The sequence below is a fragment of the Lepus europaeus genome, chromosome 7, assembly GCF_033115175.1.
Source record: "Lepus europaeus isolate LE1 chromosome 7, mLepTim1.pri, whole genome shotgun sequence".
Classification (NCBI taxonomy): domain Eukaryota; kingdom Metazoa; phylum Chordata; class Mammalia; order Lagomorpha; family Leporidae; genus Lepus; species Lepus europaeus.
Window position 1 is genome coordinate 127,321,759 of NC_084833.1, and position 26,351 is coordinate 127,348,109.

At 41.6% G+C, this 26,351-nt stretch overlaps 1 protein-coding gene and 1 non-coding gene across 2 annotated transcripts in view; both read left to right on the plus strand.

The window, feature by feature from the left end:
- The window catches only part of LOC133764012 (uncharacterized), a 40,730-nt gene extending 16,079 nt beyond the window's left edge, over positions 1–24,651 (plus strand). Inside the window, exons 2-3 of the mRNA XM_062197668.1 lie at positions 18,999–20,001; positions 24,499–24,651. Coding sequence (XP_062053652.1) covers positions 18,999–20,001; positions 24,499–24,651 — 1,156 coding nt within the window. The remainder of the gene's footprint in view (positions 1–18,998; positions 20,002–24,498) is intronic.
- On the plus strand, positions 17,266–17,456 carry LOC133765001 (U2 spliceosomal RNA). The gene has a single exon (XR_009866558.1). It is a non-coding gene; the product is annotated as a U2 spliceosomal RNA (small nuclear RNA).
- Positions 24,652–26,351: the final 1,700 nt, after the last annotated feature.

Genomic DNA, 26,351 nt, shown 5'->3' on the forward strand with positions numbered 1-26,351 from the left:
CTCCTTACTTAGTATAGAGTTAATCTTCTGTGTATAAAGTTAATTGAAAATAGATTATAATAAAAAGTAAAAAAGGGAATAGGAGAGGGAGGAAGAAAAAGGGTGGAAGAGTGGGTGTGAGAGGAGGTACATTGGGAAAAATCACTGTGTTTCCAAACTTCATGAATCACATGACGTTTGTATACCTTAAATAAACGTTTTTGGGGAAAAAAGCAAATAAAAATATTGTTTTTGTTACTTCTTCATGATAATATATGTTTAAAATGTTTTCATTAATTTATATTTAAATATTTTGATTAATAAGTAACACTTGCACAGTTTTCTGGGACACTGTATAATATTTGAACACATGTACACGGAGTAATCAGCCTTTCCATTTTCTTAGCTATTTTTGGTGTTTGGAGCCTATACACACCTCTTTCTAACCAGTGATCTAACTTGTGGGTTTACCTGCAATGGCAATCAAATCAGCATATAGAAGACATTCTGCAGTCACACCTTCACTGCAATATTACTTTTTATTTACATTCTCTGTTGGTTCATACATCTTTCCCCAGCTTTCCTTAATGCTTTGTCAATGATTTCATTTAGGCCACTGAGCATTCATAGATTATTTAAATGTTTAGAAAATTAATTATTGTTCCCCCAGCAGTTCAAGAGAGGGAGCCATGTAGGAGTAGAATGAAAAGTGCTGGTGAGGAAAGTAAATGGAATTGTTTTAAAAAATGTTTTGAAAAAAAATTCAAGAAAACTATTTAGTGGTTGAGCATTTAGTCTTGCTGGAATTTAGAGTAGAAAGGTGAGGACCAGGTTCTTTTGAACTTCAGAAAGTGAAATGTCTGAAGCTCACCCAGGCAGTATGTATAACAGCAAATGCTTATTATTAACAAAAGAAAGTACACTCCTTATGAGAATATGAGCTGGCCAACAGGCTGGAACCCAAGGCACTGAATGCACAAAAGGCCTATACTTTATAGGGCTGGCTATTTGTTGTGTGGCAGCCCTCATGTGTTTCTGAAGTCATCTGCCATGTAGGCCATCTGGCCATTATCATATTTATACATAGATTCTAGGTGAAGGTCAAAATTGCATTTTTTACTCAGCTTTCTAAGTTAGCCCTTCTGCATCTCCTGCCTCAAGTTCAAAGATAAGAACAGGGAGATACAGACAGCAAAAAGGAAAATGATACTGTGACTGCAACAGGCTTTGGGAATTTGCTTTTCTGTTACCAAAATTAACCTTTAGCAGTTTCCTGTTGAGAGAGTGAGGGAGGAAGGAGGGAGGAAGAGAGGGAGGGAGGGAGGGAGAGAGATGTGGAGAGAAAGAGAAAAAGAATGGGAGAGAGAAAAATCAAGGGTCAAGACAGGTAAATTTGGAGCTTTCTAATAGACATGAATGTGTCATGTGAAGAAGTGAATATAAGGGATTATGTTGAATATAGGAAAGAAGCTGAAACTAGAGCTTGGCTGTAGATAGACACTCAGATGTCATCAGAATTCAAATACCCTGTATTTTTTAAAAGTTTTTACTGTATTTATTTGAAAGGTATATTTACAGAGAGAGGTAGAACCAGAGAGAGATAGAGACAGAGACAGAGACAGAGAGAGAGGTCTTTCATCCATTGGTTTACTCCACAAATGACTACAACAGCCAGGAGCAGATCCAAAGCCAGGAGCCAGGAGCTTCTTCCAGGTCTCCCACACAAGTGCAGGGGCCCAAGGACTTGGGCCATCTTCCACTGCTTTCCCAGGCCATAACAGAGAGCTGGATCAGAAGTGGAGCAGCTGGGATTCAAACTGGCATCCATACAGGATGTCAGTTCTGCAGGCCAGGGCTTAGACCTGCTGCGCCACTGCACCAGTTCTTCAAATGTCCTTTAATGTTGTGAAACTGAGTGAAATTCCCCAGGGAAGAAGTGCAGCTAGAAAAAAGTAAGAAAGCAAGCAATAAGGCTTGTTGTATCCCACATGGTACAAATCAAGTAAAACCAAGCAAGGTCCAGAGCCTATTAGTCTGTTTATTTTACTTGCTTGGCTCTGGACACTTGACCTGAGCATATCCAATAATTGATTTTCCTCATGTAATTTGCACTCAATGATCAAGGGGCTGCCTAGGGAAGAAATGAAAATATGCAAATGAGACCTTCAAAAAGGAGTATGGGGATCTAGAAGTGAGGAGCATGGTAAGACCATGTCATGGTGTGTTTTGCAGGAGGAAGCTGCTGTGAGTCAGAAAGGAAAAGCAGTCAATAAGAGAGGATCACAGCACTGAGACACACAGAGAAAACATGCTGAGAATGGGGAGGGAGAGGAAACAGAAAGGGGGGATCCCTTGCATGAGAGAAAGAAATCACAGCTAAGTGTCAGGGTTTCCTCAGTCCTGCTGTTGCTTCCAGGTCTAATATGACTGGCTCTCAATTCCTGAAACATGATCACAAAAACATTGAAAAACAGCAAGTGCCCAGGACTGTGTGAACTCATGCTGATGGTAAGGCATTTGAGCCATTTTGGTATGTCTGTGGAACCTCATTGATTAATCTTACAAATCCACTGCATGTAGGGTTTCTGATGAGAAGTCTGCTGTGAGTCTAATTGGAGATCCTCTGAGAGTAAACTGGCATTTCTTTCTTGCATATTTTAGAATCTTTTCTTTATGCTTCACTGTGGTGAGTTTGATTACAATGTGTCTTTTCTGTTCATGTGTATTGGGAGTTCTGTGTGCTTCCTATATTTGGATGCCTCTGTCCTTCTCCAAACCTGGGAAGTTTTCTGTTAGTATCTCACTGAAAAGGCCTTTTAATCCTTTATTTCCCCCCATGCCTTCAGGAACTCCTAGAACCCAAATGTTGGGATTTTTAATAGTATCCTGTAGATTCCACAAAATATTTTTTAGATTTCTAATGTCCTCTTCTTATCTTTGGTTTGACTGTATACTTTCCTGTGCTCTGTTTTCTAAGTCCGATATTCTCTCTTCTGCCTCACTGATTCTGTTTTTAAGGCTCTCACTGATTCTGTTTTATTTCTTATTTTTTCGATTAAATTCTCCATTTCATTTTGATTTCTCCAATATCTCAATTTCATCTTTAGTAAATTCTTCATTTCATTTTGATTCCTCCTTAAGATTTCATTTTCATGAGAGAGATTTTCTTTCATGCCCTGCATGGATTTTGTGCATTTGCTTTTGATTACTTCTAAGTATGTCAAAAATTATGCCTGCTCTATTGGCTCATACACTTTTGCAAGGTGATTGGAGAGAATCATGTCCATACTGTCCCTTTTATTTTTTCTCTCCTCTAGTTAGGCTGATGTACTTTCCCCCATGGGCTTCAAGCCTCATTCCCTCTAGGCTCTTCCTGCCACTTTTCCACCAGTGTTGGGCTATTGCGGTCTCGTCTCACCTCATTTTACAGCACGGAGGTGCGGAGGCTCTTGGCTGCTGAAATCCTGAGCCATGGGTACCCACACCCTCAATATAGGTCCACCGTATCCCTCCAATTATGGAAAAGTTTCCTCTGCTGGTTTTTTCCCTAACTCTTCCCTGAGACTACACTATCTCCACTTTATTAAACTATCTTCTCCTGCACTAAATCAGTAAGTTCCCTCCCTATTCTGCCATCTTGTAACCCCTTCATGGACTCTTGTATGTACCCAGCCCAATTGTGAAGAGACTGGGCTGTGGCTGGTAACCAAGACAGAGACTGAATCTATAATAAAGACAATCCCAACAAAGAAAAGCCCAGGATCGAATAGCTTCACCCCTGAAATCTACCAGACATATAAAGAACTAATTCTAATTCTGCTCAAACTATTCAAAATAATTGAAATGCAGGGAATCCTCGTAAACTCCTTCTGTGAAGCAATTTAATTACTATAATATTTGGTCTTCAATACTTAGAATTTTTGCTTGATTACACAATAATTGGATATAGATGTCTTTTTGTAACTCTTTTTTGGTCACAGAATGATGGCAAAAATTTTGTTCATTATTTTCAATAATTGAGTCATAACAATTAAAATGGGCACTTTTAATCTTTAAAAATGTGATTATTTTGTATCTCTTATGGAATTTGCATAACTATATTTGGATTTAAATATATCTGAGGATAAGTTATCATTTTTTTTAAAAAAAAGTGACAGAGAAGGAGAGGCAGGAAAAGACATATGTCTGCTGCTTCACCCCCTGAAATGCCTACGACAGCTTTTGATGTTCCAGGCTGAAGCCACGAGAAAGAAACTCCATTCAGTTCTCCTGAGTGGGTTGTAGAAACCCAAGAATTTGAGAACTGTCTGTTGCCTTTCATGTGCAGTTGCAAGAAGCTGAATCAGAAGAATGGTGGATCTGCACCAAACCAGGCCCTCTGATACAGGAAGCTACATCACCATGTCCAAACCCATGAAAATTACATTTTTAATGCATAGCTTAATACATTCATGATTGTAAGCATATTTATTTTTATATCTTGGTTTATTTTAATTCTTTTTGCAGCCTGTTTTTATTTGATTTTATAGATTTCTTTACTGTTGTTTCTTTGTATTTTCAGTTTGTTTCTCCAATTTTTTTTTCAAAACTAATTCTCTTTAAAATTATTGTATTTGTTAAATTGGTTATTAAAAACAAAATATAGTAATGACAAATTTTACACATTTGTCAAATTATAAGCTCAAGAATTTTATACTTGAATATTAAAGTTGCTCTGATTGCCAGTTTACTCTGGTACCTATATCTTACCTGATTTTTGTTATTCAACATTTTAATCTTCTTGCCTATCAACCATATTTGTATTCATCCATTTTTATCTTATATTTCTTACCTATCTGCTACTACAAAAAATTATTTCTTGGGCTCTGGCAGCTCTGCCAAGAGTTGGATCACTGGAAATGGACCTGCCCTGGAGTCGAAGGATGCCCAGGTCAGAGCCACAGATCTTACTGGCTCTAAGCTGAAAAGCCCTTCACTCAGCCCAACTTCAAAGTGACCACTGCAGCTGAGGGGACAGCCAAGTAGGGTCAGCAATATTGAAGGCAGAACTGTAAATTTCCTGTTAGAGATGCCACCTGCCTTTACCTGGCCAGCTCTCCTCCCAGGCCAGCCAAGTAATGAAAGTCAACAGAGTGCCTTCCCCTAGGAGGTTCACACCTCCCTTAGGATATACCCCATGTGAAGAGATAGATAGGTCTGGGCCTCTTAACTTACAAGGCCTAAAGCCCAACAGATTATTATCAAGCCCCTTCTATCAGGTTCTATTTGCCTCTCAATCAGAAAACTTAATTGTAGCTTAGACAGCACCTTTCTTAGCTCCTCTAATAATGACTCTGTCCTTTGTTCTAGACCCTGTCTAGTGCACTTGGGCCTCATTCCTTTGTAATCATAACCTCTACTCTAGCACCAATGGCTCTACTCCCAACCTGTATGTACTGATGGTCCTCTTCCCCACTTAATGCTGTATAATTGTTCAAACCTGGTTAATGCCTCTCTTAGGATCATTGGTTACTATCCTCACCCTGTCTTTTATGACCTTGTCTAAATATGATCAGAGTCGGCAAACTTGGAAGGCTTCCATAGCCTTGGCAACTCATGACGACAGCCTAGGGTGGTTACTGGCACCATAAACTAGAGTGTCAATTTGTTGGGTTAACAACAGGAGTCACTATGCACTTGCTCCTCATGTGGGATCTCTGTCCATAATGTGCTGTACATTTTGATTTAATGCTATAACTAGTTCTCAAACAGTATGTTTCACTTTGTGTTTCTATGTGGGTGCAAACTGTTGAAATCTTTATACTAAATTGATCTTCTGTATATAAAGAGAATTGAAAATGAATCTTGATGTGAATGGAAGGGGAGAGGGAGCGGGAGAGGGGAGGGTTGTGGGTGGGAGGGAAGTTATGGGAGGGGGAAGCCATTGTAATCCATAAACTGTACACTGGAAATTTATATTCATTAAATAAAAGTTAAAAAAGAAAAAAAAATTATTTCTTGGAATTCATTGAATATAAAATGAGGCTCTCAGATTCATTCCATTCTCATGATATCCAATTTTCTAGCACCATTTTTAAAAGACTTATTTTTTCTTCAACTTGGATTATTAGCATCTTATCATAGATCAGATTATTGTAGCCTCATAGGTCTACTTGTAGGATCTCTATTCTGCCTTTTGCTCTATTTCTTTTTGCGTTTATGACAATGTCATACCATGTTACAATAGTTTTGTACCATAATTTTAAATATGTATTTATTTATTGGATAGGTATATATATATATATATATATATATAGAGAGAGAGAGAGAGAGAGAGAGAGATCTATCATTTAGCTCACTCCCCAAATGGCTTAAGTGGCTTCAGCTGGGCCAGGCTGAAACCAGGAGCCAGGAGCCTCTTCTAGGTCTCCCACATAAGTACAGGGCCCAAGCACTTGGGTCATCTCCTGTTGCTTTCCCAAGTGCATTAGCAGGGGGCTAGATCAAAAGTGGAGCAGCCAAAGACTCAAACTGATGACCATATGGGATGGTGACATCACAGGTGGCAGCTTTGCCAATTAGCCACAGCACTGACCTTTTTGAAGCATAATTAATGTCAAATAGAATAATGGCTTCTGCTTTGCTTTTTTCTTCAGAGTTACTTTGGCTATCCAGGCTTTGTGTTCCATGCAAATTTTAGTAGTGTATGTTTTTTTAATCATAATTATGGGGGAAATCTCATTGGTATTTTTATTGGGATTGGATTGAATTAGTAAATAACTCTGGTAGTATGAATATTTTAACAATAAAGATACCAACTTGAACAGGTGGGCAGGATATAGAAGACAGAGAAACTTCAGCAAATATTCTGACTCAGTACCTCTTGGCTGCTGAGAGTTTTGGATCATGAGCTAAGTAGAAAATAGTACATCTTTGGTGTATAATGGGAAAACTTCTAGCCATATTTGCTATCATAGCAATGTGCACATACGTGTGTCCATGAGAGTTTTCTTAAAAATTCATGAAAGCGCCAGCGCCGCGGATCACTAGGCTAATCCTCCGCCTTGCGGCGCCGGCACACCAGGTTCTAGTCCCAGTCGGGGCACCGATCCTGTCCCGGTTACCCCTCTTCCAGGCCAGCTCTCTGCTGTGGCCAGGGAGTGCAGTGGAGGATGGCCCAAGTCCTTGGGCCCTGCACCCCATGGGAGACCAGGATAAGTACCTGGCTCCTGCCATCGGATCAGCGCGGTGCGCCGGCCGCAGCGCGCCTACCGCAGCGGCCATTGGAGGGTGAACCAATGGCAAAAGGAAGACCTTTCTCTCTGTCTCTCTCTCTCTCACTGTCCACTCTGCATGTCCAAAAAAAAAATCATGAAAGCCTGTAATGCAAAGACAATATTGATTTTTCATAAACTTTTTGAAGCCCTCTCATATATAAGCAGAGATTATAACTATCCATGTTATATATAAAATATAATATATATCTTGATTCATAGTATATGAAGACTGTCTTGGTGCTTAAATAAATATAATTCAAGTTTTCTTTTTTAAATATTTTTTATTTGAAAGAGTTACAGAGAGACAGGAGAGACAGAGAGAAAGAGACTCCATGTGCTTGTTCACTCACCAACTGATTTCAATGGCTGGAGCTGGGTCGGGGGAAGTCAGGAGCCAGGAATTCCATCTGGGTCTCCCACTTGGAAGTCAGGGACCCAAGTAGTTGCGCCATCTTCCTCCAGTTTCCCAGGCCATTAGCAGGGAATTGGATGGGAAGTGGAACACCCATGATCTGCCATCTCCTTGGCCCCCACAGTGAAGTCAGAGAGATGACAGCCTCCACTTCAGCACCCTCTTGGCCCCCTGCTCCTCCTGGGACCACACACTGCCCTCAATCTGCTTATTCAGGGTGGAAAGGTGACCCAGCTGAGGGCAGGCTCTAGGCCTGAGCTCTGGGTGCCCACAAAGGGGTGGGGCAGCTCCATGGATCAACCGTGGTGGTGTAGAAAAAAGGGCCCTAGCCTTGCACCCCACACAGGGTTAACCTGCAAGGATACTAAGTGCTGCACCTTTCCGTCTCTTAGCTGACATCTAGTTCTCTTGCCAAAACTGCCACGTCACGTCACCAGCAACAGGGGACCTGGTTGCAGCTCCCCAAGGCCAGGGAGAGTCCACCCGGGTCTGCAGGAAAAGCATGGCCACATCAGCTTGGCGAGCTGCCCACACCATGTCACCATTAGGTGCAGTCTCAGTGCCAGAGAGCCCGTGGCCCAGCAGGAAAGTGGCCCTGAGATGAATGAGTGCCCATCACTGCAATTAGCATTTGTCAACCTAAGGTTTGGAGTGTGTTTGCGGGCCAGCAACTCACTGCCTCCTTGGCAGGTGAGTCAAAATGATATTTAGGATATATCTGGTAAATATATTTAAGTTTATTCTAAAACCATGTACTTATACATTAATACAACTTTTTACACATTTCTTAATTTTTTTTTTGGAAAGGCAGAGTGACAGGAGGGGTGGGGAGAGATCTTATTTCTGCTGGTTCACTCCACAAATCCTTGCAACAGCTGCAGCTGGGTCAGGAACCTGGAATTCCATCTGGGTCTACTCCATGGATGTCAGGGACTCTAGCACCTGAGATACTGTCTCCACTACCCACCAGCTCCTGCTAGATTGGAAGTAAAAGGGGGACTGAGTTGCAGACACAATTGTATGGGATGTTGCAGTACCAAGTGACACCAACCGTGCTGCACCTCAATGCCTGACTCACATCTATTTTTCCTGAAACCCATGGAAATGTTTATCTTATAAGAGCTATAAAATATATATTTTTATTGCGCCTGGATGTTGGCTTATGGATCATTTCTTTTTCCAAAATATCTGTAATGCTTATCTGATCCTACATAATAGTAAAGTTTGAGGGATTTTTGCTTTTTGTTTTTTATTTTGTTTGTTTTTTATCCTTACTGACTTTCCATCTCCCTCGCACAAAAAAAAAAAAATCCAAAGCATTACAGTAAAAGGTCTCCTATGTCTCATTTTTCTTTACCTTTCTAGCCATAGTTTCTATATTGCTTCTACAAATACAGTAGCTTTGGCCAAGTGAAAGTTTTCTGCTCTGCTCACAAGCCTTTGTTTATCTATTTTACTGTGACCGAAGTTCTATTCTCTATTTCCTTCATAAATTATCTTTTAATTTTATGCTAAGTTGCTGTCCTACCTATAATTTCCCTCCCTCTGCCAAACACTTTGCAGACTTGGCTGCTCCCCCATACCCGGTGTTTCCTATCTGGTACGAGTTTTACCTTATGTCTGCTTTATTTCAGTTGATATTTATTGTCAGATATCCTTCAGTCTTATGAATCATATCTGATTTCTGTGTACAGTGTTTGTTTCTGTCTACAGTTCTAATGTCTTATGTACAATGGGATCTCTACAATACAGAAATATGAACATTGTCTTATGTTAGTAGAGGCACAAAATAACCCTTTGGTACATTTTATCATGGAATTTTGTAGGTGAAAGCCTTTGCCCTCTTAGTTCAATCAGTAAATATTTCAAAATAGATATGATTTTTAAATTGTTTTTCCAGCCAGTACCATGGCTTACTAGGCTAATCCTTCACCTGCGGCATTGGTACTGGTACTCCGGGTTCTAGTCCCAGTTGGGGCTCTGGTTCTGTCCCGATTGCTCCTCTTCCAGTCTAGCTCTCTGCTGAAGCCCAGGAAGGCAGTGAAGGATAGTGCTCAGGCCCTGCACCCACAGGGGAGACCAGGAGGAAGAACCTGGCTCCTGGCTTCAGATCAGTGCAGCACGCTGGCCATAGCAGCCATTTGGGGGGCGAACCAACAGAAAGAAGGCCTCTCTCTCTCTCTCTCTCTCTCTCTCTCTCTCACTGTTTAAATCTGCCTATAAAAAATATTGTTTTTCCCAAATCAATATGAGATATAAAGTCTCCTATGAAATTTAGGGAAGATAAAAATACAGTTGTTTTCAAAAGAAAACTATTTGAACTATTTTAAAATATACATAAAATATTTCAGTTTTAGATGCTAATCTGCTAGTGATAAAAAGTATGATAGAGAATGTCAAGAAATGGTATACTAAATAATTGAGTAGCCATTCTATTGAAAATAACAGAATATTCCCAATTAAACATTAAAAAGAATCTTATTTTTTTTTAAAAAATTAACATTTTAGAGGTAGAGTTGCAGACAGAATGAGGGAAAGAGAGAGAGAGAGAGATCTTTCATCCACTCGATCAGTCCCCAAATGGCTACAACATCTGGAGCTGGGACAATCTGAAGCCAGGAGCCAAGAGATTCTTCTGGGTCTCTCACATGTGTACAATGCCCCAAGTACTTAGACCATCTTCCACTGCTTTCCCAGGCCATCAGAAGAGAGATGGATCAGAAGAGGATCAGCTGGGATACAAACTGGCATCAATATGGGATGCTGGTGCCACGAGTGGAGGTATAGGCTACTATGCAACAGCGCCAGCCCCATAAAGCATTATCTTTAAACCACCAAAAAATCTGACAAGAGAACAGGGAACTGCTAGGATAAAATTTGGAGGAAAGGGAAATTCAGGTGAGAAGAATGTAGAGCTTGCATTTTGTTTTGAAACTAGTTGTCAACACGTACTTGGACATACATTCCAGTTAACATGTCAGGTAAAGAAGATGGAAATTAAGTTGTAATATGTACACAAGGTTATGATTCTTACAGAATTCCCAAGCCACATTTATCTGGATACCTAAAGAACTAATCTTTCCAGGTAAGGATATACCAATGGTAAGCCCATCTCTTCTTCAGCCAAAGTAATTGCTGAGAAGTTGGAGTTGGAAAAAAAAAAATCAAACACTTGTGTCTAGATACTGGACTCTCACATATTTTCAGCTGGGAATATCTAGCCTAAGTATCCAAGGATCCTCGACTCTTGAAGTTGAACAGAAGTAGGATTTAATCTTTGGCATAGTAATAAAAATCTATCCTAGGATAAATACTGTCATCCAAGATATCAAGGCATCCTGAAACATTATTTTCAGGGTAATGACCAGTACCCATCAAAAAAAACCTGAATTGCAACAACACACAGTAGAAACAGATTTGTAGATGTCAGACTGGAATTATTAGATGGAGATATAATACAATTAAAATTTTAAAAGCAAAGTATTTGTAGCAAACAAAACTATAAACATGTAGAATATTTGAACAATTAGGATTTTTTTTTGACAGGCAAAGTTAGACAGTGAGAGAGAGAGAGAGAGAGAGAGAGAGAGAAACATCTTCCTTTTTCCATTGGTTCACCCCCCCCCCCCAAAGTGGCTGCTGCAAGCATGCTGTGCCAGCCAGGAGCCAGGTGCTTCCTCCTGGTCTCCCATGCGGGTGCAGGGCCCACAGACCTGAGCCATCCTCCACTGCACTCCTGGGCCACAGCAGAGAGCTGGACTGGAAGAGGAGCAACTGGGCCAGAATCCGGCACCCCAACCAGGACTGGAACTGGGGTGTCAGCGCCACACGTGGAGGATTAGTCTAGTGAGCTGCAGCGCCAGCTGAACAATTAGGATTTTTACTAAAAATTTACTTGAGAAGATGAGAGAAAGAGCTCCCAACCCAGTTACATGAGCCATCATCACTGCATCCTAGGGTGTGCATTAGAAGGAAGCTGGAGTTAAAATCTGGAGCAAAGAGGACTGGCATTTTCATGCAACAGCTTAAGTTACTGCCTGAAATGCATATATTTCATATCAGTGCTGGTTTAAATCCAGGCTTCTTTCTTCAATCCATATCCCTGCTGATGCACCTAGGAATGCAGTAGAAGATATACTTGGTATTTGGGCTCCTGCCACCCTTAATGGAGACCTAGATAGAGTTCTGGGCTCCTGATCTCAGCATGGAGCAGCATCAGCCATTGGAATCATTTGGGGAAGTGAATATGGAAGGAAGATTCTGTTTCTCCCTTGCTCTTTGCCATGCTGCCTTCTGGATCCTGGCTTTGAATCCTTTCAGCTCCAGCTGTTGTGGTCATTTGGGCAATGAAATAGCAAATAGAAAAGTTTTCTCTCTGTCTGTCCTCTCACTGTAACTCTACCTCTCAAATAAATAAAATATTTTTTAAAAAAGAAATTACTCATAATCATCAGAATGAGAGAAAAATGAAAATGCAGAACTCTAATTAGAGTATTCTAAATGAAATCCGTAATAGCAAAAGTTTAAAATGCAAAGATACTTGTAACAGCATCTTGACACACAAGAAAACAAAATTAGTAAAACTGGAAGATAAAAAAAAAAACTGATAACAGAGTGAGACAAAAATGGAGAGGCAGAAGATGATTTTTGTTTAATCTACCAAAAAAGAAAGAAATGCTATCCTAGAGTTCTTTACCCATGGAAAAATATCAAGAATGATATTTCAGGCACAAAACAAAACTATCAGCAGAAGCATAAATGAATGAATAACATTACAAGTTTCAATTTAGCAGAAAAATATTACACGTTTAAATTTGATTAGCACTGAAATAAAATAGTCCCTGGACATATGAAGCAAGAAATAGGTAGATAAAGGAAAAATAAGCATCACCTTTTACAGCTGGACACTTCAACATAAGTTTTTCAATAGCTGCTATGTAAATAAAAAGAACACATTAACATAAAAAATCTGAGCACTTTTAATCCATATGTTTAAATTTTAGATTAAATGCTCTAATTCATAGGAAAACACTACAAAACCAATACAGGAAACAATTTTGTTTAGTTTTATAATTATTGCATTGAAATTTTTAATTTAAAACATTTCTTGAAGAGAACTCTAAAGCTACATTACTTTGAGTTCTTCCAAATATTCATGGGTGGAAAACAAATAGTAATTATCATTTTGCTATGTGTTCTTCCACATCTATATGCTACCATCCTAACCTCACACTATTACAGTGGAAAGAGCTGAAGTCTTTGGGAAGTGATTAGGCCTTGAGAGCAGAAGCCTCATGCTTGAGTTTAAGATCCTGAGAAAGAATGCTTTAAAAAGCTACCTTGCATCTTTCACAATGGGGCAGCACAGTAAGCAGAACCTAGCAACAAGCCCTCACTAGAAACGGAACCTGCCAGTACTGATTGTTGCCTTTCTAGCTCTAAGAAAAAGAAACAGAAGCAAAATGAGTGTTAAGAAATAAATTTCTATTGTTTTAAGTCTCCCAGTTTGTGGCATTTGGTTATAGCAATCCACATGGACCAAAGCAAATTCTTCTAATAAATAAAAAAATGCAGCAGCCCTTCATAACTTACTGTATGAGGTCAAAAGAGCCTTGATACCAAACCATAACAAAAGTAATTATAATCCATTTTGTGTTGAATAAATACATTTTATTTTTATTTTTTGTTTGAGAGATGGTTATAGGCAGAGGAAGAGACGGAAAGAAATGTCCTCTACCTGCTGGTTCACTCCCCAAATGGTCACAATGGCTAGAGCTGAACCGATCTGAAGCCAGGAATTGGGAATTTCTTCTGGGTCTCCCATGTGGGCAAAAGCGTTCAAGTTCTTGGGTCATCTTCCCCTGCTTTCCCAGGCCATAGGTAGAGAACTGGATCAGAGGAGGAGCAGCTGAGACATGAACTGGTTCCCATATATAATACTGGCACCAGAGGCAGAGCTTAGCTTACTACACCACAGTGCTGGCTCCAATATAGATTTTTAAAATTCAATTTTTAGGAAACTACATTCCTAAATTTTTTTGTTTTGTTTTGACAGGGAGAGTGGACAGTGAAAGAGAGAGAGACAAAGAGAGAAAGGTCTTCCTTTTCCATTGATTCACTGTTCCAGCCAGTGCGCTGTGGCTGGCGCACCACGCTGATCTGAACCCAGGAGCCAGGTGCTTATCCTGGTCTCCCATGGGGTGCAGGGCCCAAGGACTTGGGCCATCCTCCACTGCACTCCTGGGCCACAGCAGAGAGCAGGACTGGAAGAGGAGCAACCAGGACAGAATCTGGCACCCCGACTGGGACCAGAACCTGGAATGCCAGTGCCGCAGGTGGAGGATTAGCCTATTGAGCCACGGCGCCGGCCCACACAGGTTAATTTTTAAATATTTACTTATTTATTTTGATATATAGAGCAATCTTTCATCCACAAGTTCTCTCCACAGATGGCCACAATAGCCAGGGTTGGGCCAGGTAAAGCCCAGAGCCAGAAGCTTCATCTGGATCTCCCCTTTGGGTGTCAGGTCCCCATGCACTTGAGCCACCTTCCACTGTTTTTCCCAAGCCATTAACAGGGTGCTGATTTGGAAGTAGAGCAGCCAGGACATGAACCGTTGCACATATTGGATGCTGATATCAAAAGGCATTGGCTTTACCAATTATGCCACAATGCCTGCCCCACAAAGGTTAATTTGTAACAATTAGCTTGGATGTATTAGATGATGGGTTTAAATTTTAACCAATGCAATATTTAAAGGATTGTAATTAACCAATATAATTCATGAAATTTATAAGAAGACAAAAATCATACGTCACTTCCATAAATGGAAAAGCATGGTAAATTCAATTCCTATTCAAAATTGAAAAAGATCTTTAGTAACTGCAAAAGGAAAGGGTCTAAGATCTTTGAATAAAACCTAACCAAATATTTTATATTAAATATTGAAAATATCCTCCTATAGCCAGCAATAAGACAAGACTACTCATTATCACAACTTCTATATCACAATATAGAGACTTAGACAGGAAAACTACATGATTAGAAAGTAAAAACACAGTAAACCTAAAATCATTAGGATATGTCATGAAAGTATATGTAGCAAATTGAAAATAGTAAACTAAAATACTTTAAATAAGTTTAGCAGGGACATTGGATGTAAATTAATATAAAATCAGTTTTGTTTCTATATGTTTTCAGTATAAATTTTATAATTAAATCATCAAAATAATGGAGTAGAGATTTAATGGTGTGGCTAAAACACTCATACACTATATCCAAATGCCTGGGTTCAGGTTGCTGCTAACATGTGCCATGGGAGGTAGTGGGAGTTTCTCAAGTATGTGGGTCCCTGTCACCCATGTGAGAGACCCAAAATAAGTTCAAGTCTTCTGAATTTGGCATCTCGCAGGAGGTTTGGGAGTGAATCAACAGATAGAACATCTCTGTCTTTGAAACAGCAATTTAAAACTATAAATATTTTAAAATTATATTTAAAGTAACACTGAATGTAAGACAGTCAATGTAGTTTCACAATACTTCTACAATGTACTCATATGAACATATATAATCATTTAGAGAAAATAATGAGTAAAATAAGAATATGCCTTGTGAATAAACCACATCTCAATATTTCAATATCAACAAAACACATTTTATAGGCTCAATAATTATCCAAGCAAAACATTGTAGATAAACCCCAATTTTCTACAAATTGAATGTAATACTAATTAAAATCAGATAATCATTTTTTGGTAAAATATGACAAGTTGTTTCTACAGTTTACACAGAAATACAAAGATCCAAAATAGCTATGATAATCAGGAAGCAGAAGAAAACTGAGATATTGGACAATTGCATGTGATTTCAAATGGAAAGCTACTGTAGTTAATACAGAATGGTTAATACAGAATGCTCTTGATACTAAAACATACATACAGGCTAAGAAATAAATAGTTCAGGGGCCAGCGCTGTGGGTGCAGTGGTTTAACGGCCTGGACTAAAGCTCCAGCATCCCCATATGGGTGCCGGTTCAAGTCCTGGCTGCTACACTTCCAACCCAGCTCTCTGCTATGGCCTGGGAAAGCAGTAGAAGATGGCCCAAGTCCTTGGGCCCCTGCACCCATGTGGGAGACCTAGAAGAAGCTCCTGACTCCTGGCTTTGGATCAGCGCAGCTCCGGCTGTTGTGGCCAACTGGGGAGTGAACCATTGGATGGAAGACCTCTCTCCCTCTCTCTTTCTGCCTCTTCTCTCTCTGTGTAACTCTGATTTTCAAATAAATAAAAATAAATATTTTTAAAAAAAGAAATAAGTAGTTCAGAAATAGAGCAAATGTATAGAGTCACTTCCTTTTTACACAGATGGCACTGCAGAGTACATAGTGAAATAGGGTGGTCTTTTTATTAAATAGTGGTGTGTATATAGAAAATTCAATTGGATTTATACATGGAAAAATCAATATTGACTCCTATATTATACTATATTCAAAAAACAATTTCAATGGATTTATTATCTAACTGCATAAGTTAAAGCAAGCAAGCCTCTCTACCTACAGCAACTAGTAACAAAATGTGTCTATCTAAATTAATTAAAATTGTATTTAAAATAGCATCCCTCCATTTCATTAACCATTTTTCAGGTGTTAAGTCTTAGTTAAGAAAATTTCCAATGTCAGAAAATTCTACAGGACAGCAATGTTCTAGAAGATAAATTAGTAAGTCTTGCACAGAGGGAGGGCTATAAATTTTTTAAAAATTATACAGTATACTAAGTTAAAAAAGTATTGTTAAGCTTAATTTCATTAAAATAGGAGTTTTTGTTAATTCAAAGACACTATTAAGAAGCAAGGAACATTTAAACTACTATGCAATAATCTCTAGTTTATATTTTAAGTGAAAAAAATTAAAGTGGTATTAACATTTTAAGTTACTTATGCAAAGTTTTGTATTATTACATTGAATGAAAAATAAAGCAAATATGGAAACAAAAATTAGACAGCAAGTATATACCACTATAATGATGAAAATATAAGTATTTTAGGGAGGAAGCAACCGGAAAAATGCAGTGCTGCCGATAGGAGAGTAAATTGCTGAAACTCATTTGGAAAACTGTTGACAGTATCTGTTAAAGCTGACCAACATACCTTGTGCTTAAGCAGTTCCTAAAATGCCAATATATGTGCACCAATTTAAAAAAATAAGAAAGTGTTCATGGCTAGTACATTGTAACTCACCTGAAGTAGGTTTATTGCAAGTCCATTGCAAGCTCTACATCACAAGATCCATGCAGGAACATGGAACTGTTGAGTCCCCTATAGTCAGAAGAATCAGGCTTTGGCGGAGCCAGCTTCAGACCTGGCCCTGGTGGCTCAGTCCTCCAACCTGGCCTAACTCCAAGTGACTGCCTCCCCCACCTTGCTAAGGTGGTTGGTGATTGGCTACAGCATTTGTGATGTCATATATGGCCATTAGGTTTTCCAACTGTCGATCAGGTGCAGTGGAGTGGGGGCACATTATGTAACCCTGGGAGATCTTCATGTAACAATCATATCTAGGCTCAGTTGCACAGGGCAGTCTGGGGTGGCAGAGTGACTCTCTCTGTGAAAAGGAAGCCATGGATCGCTTCTCGGCCTTTTGGCTAAGATCAAGTGTAGTATCTGTTCTTATCAGTTTAATATCTGATACGTCCTCTATCCGAGGACAATATATTAAATGGATTTTTGGAGCCGGGATTTGGAATAGGAGCTTGCTCCGTCCACTCCGCGCATCGACCCGGTATTGCAGTACCTCCGGGCACGGTGCACCCTCCCTAAAAAAAAAAAAAAAAAGAAAAGGAAGCCATGGAATGGTGAGTATGAGAGAATGAGTGTCCAGAGAGTGGGGAAGGTGGAGCTAGTGGAACCTGTCAAGTTCCTTCTGTAGCTAATTTTTTTAAAGTTCTTATGATAAAAACTAATTCTGCAAAGTGTATTTTGTGTTTTTCTTGAGGTCATCATGTGTTTTTTCTTTATTATGCTAATCTTTGAAGGACCCTTATGGGGGAGAGGGACAAGAAACTAGGCCTGGGCAGATATCAGGGGCTTCTTAAGAGGTTAGATGTTCCCCAGAGTCCAGCGGGCAGGACGTTCTCTGGGAAGGAAAAGTCAATCCCCTTCAGAGAACCTCTAGGCATGCCCAGAGCAGAGCTGCCACTCTCCTCAGCACTCTCCTCAGCACTCTCCTCAGCACGTTCCCCTCAGCACTCTCCTCAGCACGTTCCCTCAGCACTCTCCTCAGCACGTTCCCCTCAGCACTCTCCTCAGCACGTTCCCTCAGCACTCTCCGATATGCTAATTGTCCCTCCGAACCAGCCAATCCCGTGTTGCCACTGCATCCCATATGCTAATGGTCCCTCTGAACTGACCAATCCTATGCATGCGCATTAGGAATATGCTAATTCGTTGCCTATATAACCTGTGTGAAACTGCCGCTCAGGGCTCCTCACTGCCTGAGGTGGGGGCCCGTTTGCGCAAACGTTCAATAAATACCTCATGCTTTTGCATCAACTGGTTTGGAGTCTGGATTTTTGGGCGTCCTCTCGAGCAAGTGGGCATCTCTACTACTGAGAGGTCCTACATTTGGCGCCCAACGTGGGGCTTGAGGTCGCCCTCAGACCCATTCTCTGCAGGACCAGTTGGAGGTATAATTAAGTGTTTTCTGTCTGTTGTTTTTTGTCTTGAGTATTCTGACTGGATTCTGACTGAACTATTCTGACTGGCCACTATCTGACCTGACTCTGTGGGACCAGTGGGGGAGGCAGGCGTGCCCAGCAACCCCTGGTCCGTTCCCCGGAGGACGCTCCGGGTTATGAGGGGAAACCCTCGGTCTGTTCCCCCGGAAGACGCACCGGGGTGGTCTGGAGGTGGGTCGGAGACCAAGTCTCCCTCCTTCCCGGGGAGGGCTGGTCAGGCAGCCGCTCCCAAAAATAGCGCAATAGCGTTCGATTTGTCTTAGCCATGTGGTATGTCTTGCTTACTGTATATGTCTGTGCATTGGCTGTTCTTTTTGTTTGGGCTAAAATCCTTGCACACATGGGTCAACAAATAACCACCCCTTTAAGTCTCACTCTAGATCACTGGAAGGACGTTCGAGAACGCGCGCGCCACCTCTCATTGGAGGTTAAAAGGAAACAATGGGCAAAATTCTGTTCCTCAGAGTGGCCGGCCTTCGAGGTCGGCTGGCCAAGGAACGGCACTTTTAACCTCGATATTATTTTACAGATTAAGGCGCGAGTCTTTCAGCCAGGATCCAATGGACACCCTGATCAGGTGCCCTACATTACCACGTGGGAGGATCTTACACGTAACCCCCCTCCCTGGATAGAACCCTTCTCCTTCCCGACGGAGCCCATACGTACCCCGTTACCCCCTCCTCCTATCCCGGTTGTGCCAACCTCCTCCCTATACCCTCTGAAGGAGATTCGAGATCCAAAACCTGACAAGCCACCGGTTCTTCCGGCTGATCAGGACTTTCTGCTCTTTGACTCTCCCCCACCCTATCTTCCCGGCCAGCCTGCTCCCCCGCAGGAACCCCCACAACAACCAGAGCGGGATGTGCAACCTTCTGCACCACCCCTTGATTCCACGAGGGCAGGAGAAGAAGTCTCAGCGCCTTCCCCGCCCTCCAGCCGCCTGCGCCTCCGTCGGGGGCAGGCAGGGGGCTCGGGAAGCGTCTGGACTTCGCAGGCTTTTCCTCTTCGCTCGGTGGCTGGCCAGATGCAGTACTGGCCATTTTCTGCTTCCGATCTTTACAATTGGAAAACCCATAACCCCTCTTTCTCTCAGGACCCCCAGGCTCTGACTGGGCTGATCGAGTCAATTTTATTGACTCATCAGCCCACCTGGGATGATTGTCAGCAGCTTCTGCAGACCCTCCTCACTACTGAGGAAAAGCAGCGTGTCTACCTTGAGGCACGGAAAAACGTCCCTGGAGCAGATGGCCGACCGACCCTACTGCCAAACGAAATCGAGGAGGCGTTTCCCTCAACCCGTCCTGATTGGGACTACACCACCGTTGCTGGTAGGGAGCGACTTCGTCTTTACCGCCAGATTCTCCTTGCGGGTCTCAGAGGGGCTGGAAAGCGCCCCACCAATTTGGCCAAGGTACATGCAGTAGTACAGGGGGCTGAGGAAACGCCGGCAGGCTTCCTAGAAAGATTAATGGAAGCCTACCGTATGTACACCCCGTTTGACCCCCTGGCAGAGGACCGGCAGGGAGATGTAATCATGTCCTTTATAGGACAGTCAGCGCCGGACATCCGCAATAAATTGCAGCGGCTAGAGGGGCTTCAGGGGTATACTATACAAGATTTAATGAAGGAGGCAGAAAAGATTTACAACAAAAGGGAGACCCGAGAGGAGAAGGAGGAAAGGATCCGCAAGGAGCAGGAGGAAAGGGAAGACAAAAGAGACAAAAGACGTAATCGAGAGCTTAGTAGAATTTTGGCCACCGTAGTGCAGGATACAGAAAGGAGTAGACCAGGACAGAATAGGGACTTGGGAGACAAACGAAAGCCTCGGGTGGAAAGAGATCAATGTGAGGAGATCTTCCCCCGGTTCGGCTTGCCTAAGGTAATCGGGTCCGACAATGGCCCAGCGTTTGTCTCCCAGGTAAGTCAGTTGGTGGCCAAAGCATTAGGCATAAATTGGAAATTGCACTGTGCCTATAGACCCCAAAGTTCAGGACAGGTAGAAAGAATGAACAGAACAATTAAAGAGACCTTGACCAAATTAGCGTTGGAGACTGGTGTTAAAGACTGGGTCCAACTCCTCCCTATGGTGTTGTTCCGGGTCCGAAACACGCCCTCTCATTGCGGGCTGACACCATACGAAATCCTTTATGGAGGACCCCACCAGTAGCAGGCTTGCTTGACCTTGCCAGTGACTCCGTTGCCGATGCCCCTAAATTACAGGCCCGGTTGAGAGCACTCCAGATCATCCAGAACCAGGTCTGGAAACCTCTTGCAGCAGCCTACCAACCCAAGACGACAACCATTCCACATCCTTTCCAAATCGGTGATGCTGTGTATGTCCGAAGGCACCAATCTAAGACTCTAGAGCCCCGGTGGAAAGGCCCCTTCACTGTGCTGTTGACAACTCCCACCGCTCTCAAGGTCGACGGAATCGCTGCTTGGGTCCACGCCTCACACGTGAAGCGAGCACCACCTCCCCAGGGCCCCGAGGATCCGGATAGACCAGCCAAATGGAAGCTCCAGCGCACTCAGAACCCACTCAAGCTAAGACTTTCAAAAACTGTTTAATATTTGTGATGTTCCTGGCCTTTCCCCATTGTTTTTCCAATCCCCATGCTCCACAATTGTTAACGTGGAACCCAACCCAGTCCAGCAAGAACAGAGTTCCCTCCCTCCAGTGAGGCAGGCTCTCCCCAGGCCGGTCCAATAGATTTTAGGATTAAAATCTTTGCAAAAAGAAAAGGAGGGAATGAAGGACCCTTATGGGGGAGAGGGACAAGAAACTAGGCCTGGGCAGATATCAGGGGCTTCTTAAGAGGTTAGATGTTCCCCAGAGTCCAGCGGGCAGGACGTTCTCTGGGAAGGAAAAGTCAATCCCCTTCAGAGAACCTCTAGGCATGCCCAGAGCAGAGCTGCCACTCTCCTCAGCACTCTCCTCAGCACTCTCCTCAGCACGTTCCCCTCAGCACTCTCCTCAGCACGTTCCCTCAGCACTCTCCTCAGCACGTTCCCCTCAGCACTCTCCTCAGCACGTTCCCTCAGCACTCTCCGATATGCTAATTGTCCCTCCGAACCAGCCAATCCCGTGTTGCCACTGCATCCCATATGCTAATGGTCCCTCTGAACTGACCAATCCTATGCATGCGCATTAGGAATATGCTAATTCGTTGCCTATATAACCTGTGTGAAACTGCCGCTCAGGGCTCCTCACTGCCTGAGGTGGGGGCCCGTTTGCGCAAACGTTCAATAAATACCTCATGCTTTTGCATCAACTGGTTTGGAGTCTGGATTTTTGGGCGTCCTCTCGAGCAAGTGGGCATCTCTACTACTGAGAGGTCCTACAATCTTTATATTAACTGATTTACATATGGTGAGTTATCCTTGCATTTCTGGAAATCTGGTGTGAGCATCTTTTTTAATGTGCTCTTGAATTTGGTTTGTTCAGACTTTATCCAGAATGTTCCATCTGTGTCTGCCAGGGATGCTGGCCTGTAGCTTTCTTCACTTATGAATGCCAGCACAGCAAGTGGGGGCTTAACTTGCTACCTGACAACATCAGCCCTACAGCTTAGCTTTTGAATCATAATAGTTGGGCTCATAAAATGAGCTTGGAAGTATTTTCTCCTCTTCATCTCTCAGAATTATAGAACTGTTCTAATTTTTTATTTATGTATTTTGTAGAATCCAGTAGTAAGTGTACAGGTTCTAAATTTAATTGGATGCATTTTATTTGTATTTAATGTCTTTGCTGGTGAGAGTTCTGCTCATGTTTTCTACTCCTAACTGAGTTTTGTTAGGATGCAAAATCCTAGGGATTCATCCATTTCCTCTGGATTATCAAATTTGTCAGTGCATGTTCATTCATAGAATTCTCTTATGATCTTTTGTATTTCAGTGCCATCAGGGGATTTTAAATTTATGTTTAATTTTGAATTTCAAACATATAAACTCTAGATATAGTACATTTCCTTTATCATATCCTGGAAATTGGCATGAAGTTCATTTATGTTCATTTGTAAATTTAAAAACTTTTCATTATTGCATAGCTGAAATGGATTATTTGTCGCTAAAATTCACTACATATATAATATATATAGTCCTATATGTAATGTGTGTAAAGTATATATATATATGTGTGTGTGTGTGTGTGTGTATGTTTATATAGTAACTTTATTATGGTTCTTGCCAAATAACTTTTTTACCTGCTATAGTTACAAAGAATTTCACATCCCCAAAGACAAAATTTTCTCCTCTGTAAACTCCCAAATGGTATATTAGTGATAAAAATTCTAAGTATTTTTAATACAAAATGAAAACATCCAGGGTGAGAATTTCACCTGTAGTTAAAGTGTTCATGTTCAAATTTAAACAACCTGTGTTCAATTTCTGATTCTGTTTCCTGACTCCAACTTCCTATCAATAAAGACCTGGGATATAAATATGTATGACTCCATAGTAATAATGCTTACTTTTCTTATATTTACTTCTGTTTTGTAAACACCAAATATGTGAGCTGTCATCTTGTTGATTTAATTTTACATTTTGATGTAACATTTGACACATTCAAAAGAGTACAGTTGATATGTTGAGATATAAAACACAACAAATTAGCACTCTGAACCCATCACTTGAGATCGGCACTATATTTGCTTGTGCCAACTGCTTGCTCTTTTATTATATATAATATGTATATATGTATATATGTAAATATATATAATTCATGTATATATTTTGTATGTAAATATAAGTGCATAAATAATATATATCAAAAAAATATATATGCATATAAATATATGTAAACTTATATAAATGTATATAATATATAAATTAAAATATAAATTTAGTTATAAATGTATATTTCTATATATAAAATATATAGGAATGTATATAATATATATAAATTTCCCAATATTTCATTGGGAAAAATTTTCTTAAATGACATTTGATTTCCTGTTTATTTCTATTTTACTAAGATGGCATCAAAAGGGATCTCAGCATTTATCCATTTCTCCCTTTATTGGCCCTTGCCAGGAGCAATGTATTTGTAAAAAAAAGCTGCATTCCCACCTGAAAGCATAAAATGAAGCAAGAAAGGAATCTTTTCTGTAATGGAAGCAAGTCTGTGAGACTTCTGCTGGAAAAGAATGAAAAGCACAAGTGAGTTCCATCTCTTACTGAATCCAGCAGGTTTTACCACGTGAATTGCTCAGTTTTCATGAACTTACAACGTCAGCAGCAAACAAATGAGAACATCAGTGACAACACACATTTATATTATATCAATTAATATGAAACAGAAATTTCAAAATGTATTTTTTCAAAACAAGTTGCTATCAAAATTATACTTAAACATCTAGAAATGAAATCGTGAATTATGTGTTTAAAACAAATACTCAGGTGAGTTTTTACAAATTGCATTTCAGTTACTCTGGGCAAGTATAATAAATCCCTGAAATTTCATAGCACACAGTTTCAGAGTCAACGCAGAAGCAGAAAATTAAACAGTCATGTACACATCAGTGAATCCATTATTTCTGTGTGGGTGCAAACTGTTGAAATATTAACTTAGTATGTACTAAATTGATCTTCTGTATATAAAGATAATTGAAAATGAATCTTGATGTGAATGGGATAGGAGAGGGAGTGGGATGGATATGGAATGGTTATGGGTGGGAGGGAGGTTACAGGGGGAAAAAGCCACTATAATCCAAGGTTGTATTTTGGAAATTTATATTTATTAAATAAAGTTAAAAAGTAACTAACAAAAATTATACATATTTACAGTAAACAAACAAACAAACAAAAAAAGGAAATGGAGCCGCTTGCTGAGACGCAAGCAGTGGGAGCCGTCCAGGAGTGGAGCAGGGAGGCATGAGGACCCTGTCTTGTAGCACAGATTTTGGCACCTGGGGGAATCTGTAGGCAGAGCCTGGCAAGATGCGGCATCCCCCAGCCGCAGGGACCTGCTGGGAGGCCCAGATATCTCAGCCAGCGCTGAGAGTTGTTGAATCTATTCTCAGAGCCTGGACTGTCTGCTGACCTTGGTCCCCTCAGCTCCAGCCTCTGAGGTGGCTGGCCCACATGGTGGCTGACGGTCCAGAGCACTTCCTGTGTTCCCCAGGCCAATCCACCTCCCAAAGCCAATGCACCACTGAAGCCCAACACTGCATCAGGTTTCACTTTGATACGGCCAAGTGGAGAGGCATCCGTGCACCCAGCACTTCCCACAAGGCAAAAATCTCATAGAGCCACTTTGCAGATCCACCTCCTCTAATCGTGGCTTTGCTGCCAAGACCCACAGGCAGTGGCCGGAAACCACAGACCCAACCACAGACACAAATGCACTCTGACTCAAGGTCTGGAGCCCTGTGGAGGAGGAGGAGAGGAACCTCTGAGTGCTGCTGGCCACACTGCCCAAGCTGCCCAGGCTACAGTGGAACTGGGCAGCCCCTGGGTGCCATGACTTCGGGAGGGGTGGAGAAAAAAGTAGTGCTGCTGCACCCTGTTAGTCATGCACTGGACATGGCCACAGGACAGCTGTACGAGGTACTGTTCGCAGACCTCAGAGATATGTGAACAGAATTCCAGAATTGGAGCTCTGGGCTCCTCTTCCCAGGCTGAAAATGGTGGTGAATGTGCCAGGCTCTGGAGGCCGAGGGCTGCCAGCCCGAGTGCAGCGCCGCCAGCAGTGGGGCTTCTGGGTATCCTTCCCTGTGTCAGCCAAGGACTCAAGGAGGAAGCATTCACAGTCCGCATGTTGTCCTCTGTTTTTCTTTTCCCCACCCCAAACGGTGGTGCTGGCTGCTCTCTTCACTTCCCAAGCTGGGGATCACCCTGGTGTGGAGGGCCCCTCACCACCCAGGGTGTAATGTGGCTCATGATCATCAACATATCACTGAATGGTTTTCTGATGGAAAAGCTGCAGGAGACCAAGGAGGAGCAGACAGGCTGCTACTGTCTGGAGGAAACCCTGCGAAAGCACCCCAGGGAGAAAGCTGGAGGAGCACTTGGAATGAAGAGTAAGGAATGGGGTGCAGGGGCTGCACTCTTCGTGGCAGTAAACTTAGAGTTCCCCACACCTGGCCTCTCAGGCAGTGTCCCTTCCTGAGCCCCAGGCCCCACAAGGGAGAGGCTCTCACTTCCTGCAGGCCAAGGCCAGTCAGGATCCAGGCTCCTTGGTGAGCCCCTGAGAGTGTCATGGGGATCTGACCTCTGACCTTGCTACATTTTGTCTGAAGCAGACCACAAAGGGAGGGGCCTGTGGTTCCCAGAACGCCTGCAATCTGTGACATCCTCTGTCCAGGAATTGCACCACCCGTCTTTGGGAACTTTGACCTAATACCAATATAGTATGGCTGTTGATAGAAGTAAAGAATGTTTCCTTTCTTCCTAGTATGGGGTCCAATTTGATTATATCAATGCAATTTAATTACTGTGATGTTTAGTCTTAGATTCTTAGAATTTTTGATTGATTACACAAGAATTGGATATAGATGTCTTTTTGTAACTCTTTTTTTGCTAACAGAATGATGGCAGAAATTTTGTTCATTATTTTCAATAAGTGAGTCATAAAAATTAAAATGGGTACTTAATCTTTCAAAATGTGATATTTTTATATCTCATGGAATTTGTGTAACTATATCCACATTTAAATATATCTGAGAACTACTTGCCTTTTTTTAAAAAAAAAAAAAAAGCAAAGTGACAGAGAGGGAGAGACAGGAAAAGACATATGTCTGCTGCTTCACCCCCTGAAATGCCTGTGACAGCCTGTGATGTGCCAGGCTGAAGCCAGGAGCAATGAACTCCATTCAGTTCTCCAGAGCAGGTTGTAGGAACCCAAGAATTTGAGCACTGTCTGCTGCCTTTCATGTGCAGTTGCAGGAAACTGAATCAGAGAAATGGTGGATCTGCACCAAACCAAGCCCTCTGATACAGGAAACTGTATCACCATGTCCAAACCCATGAAAATTA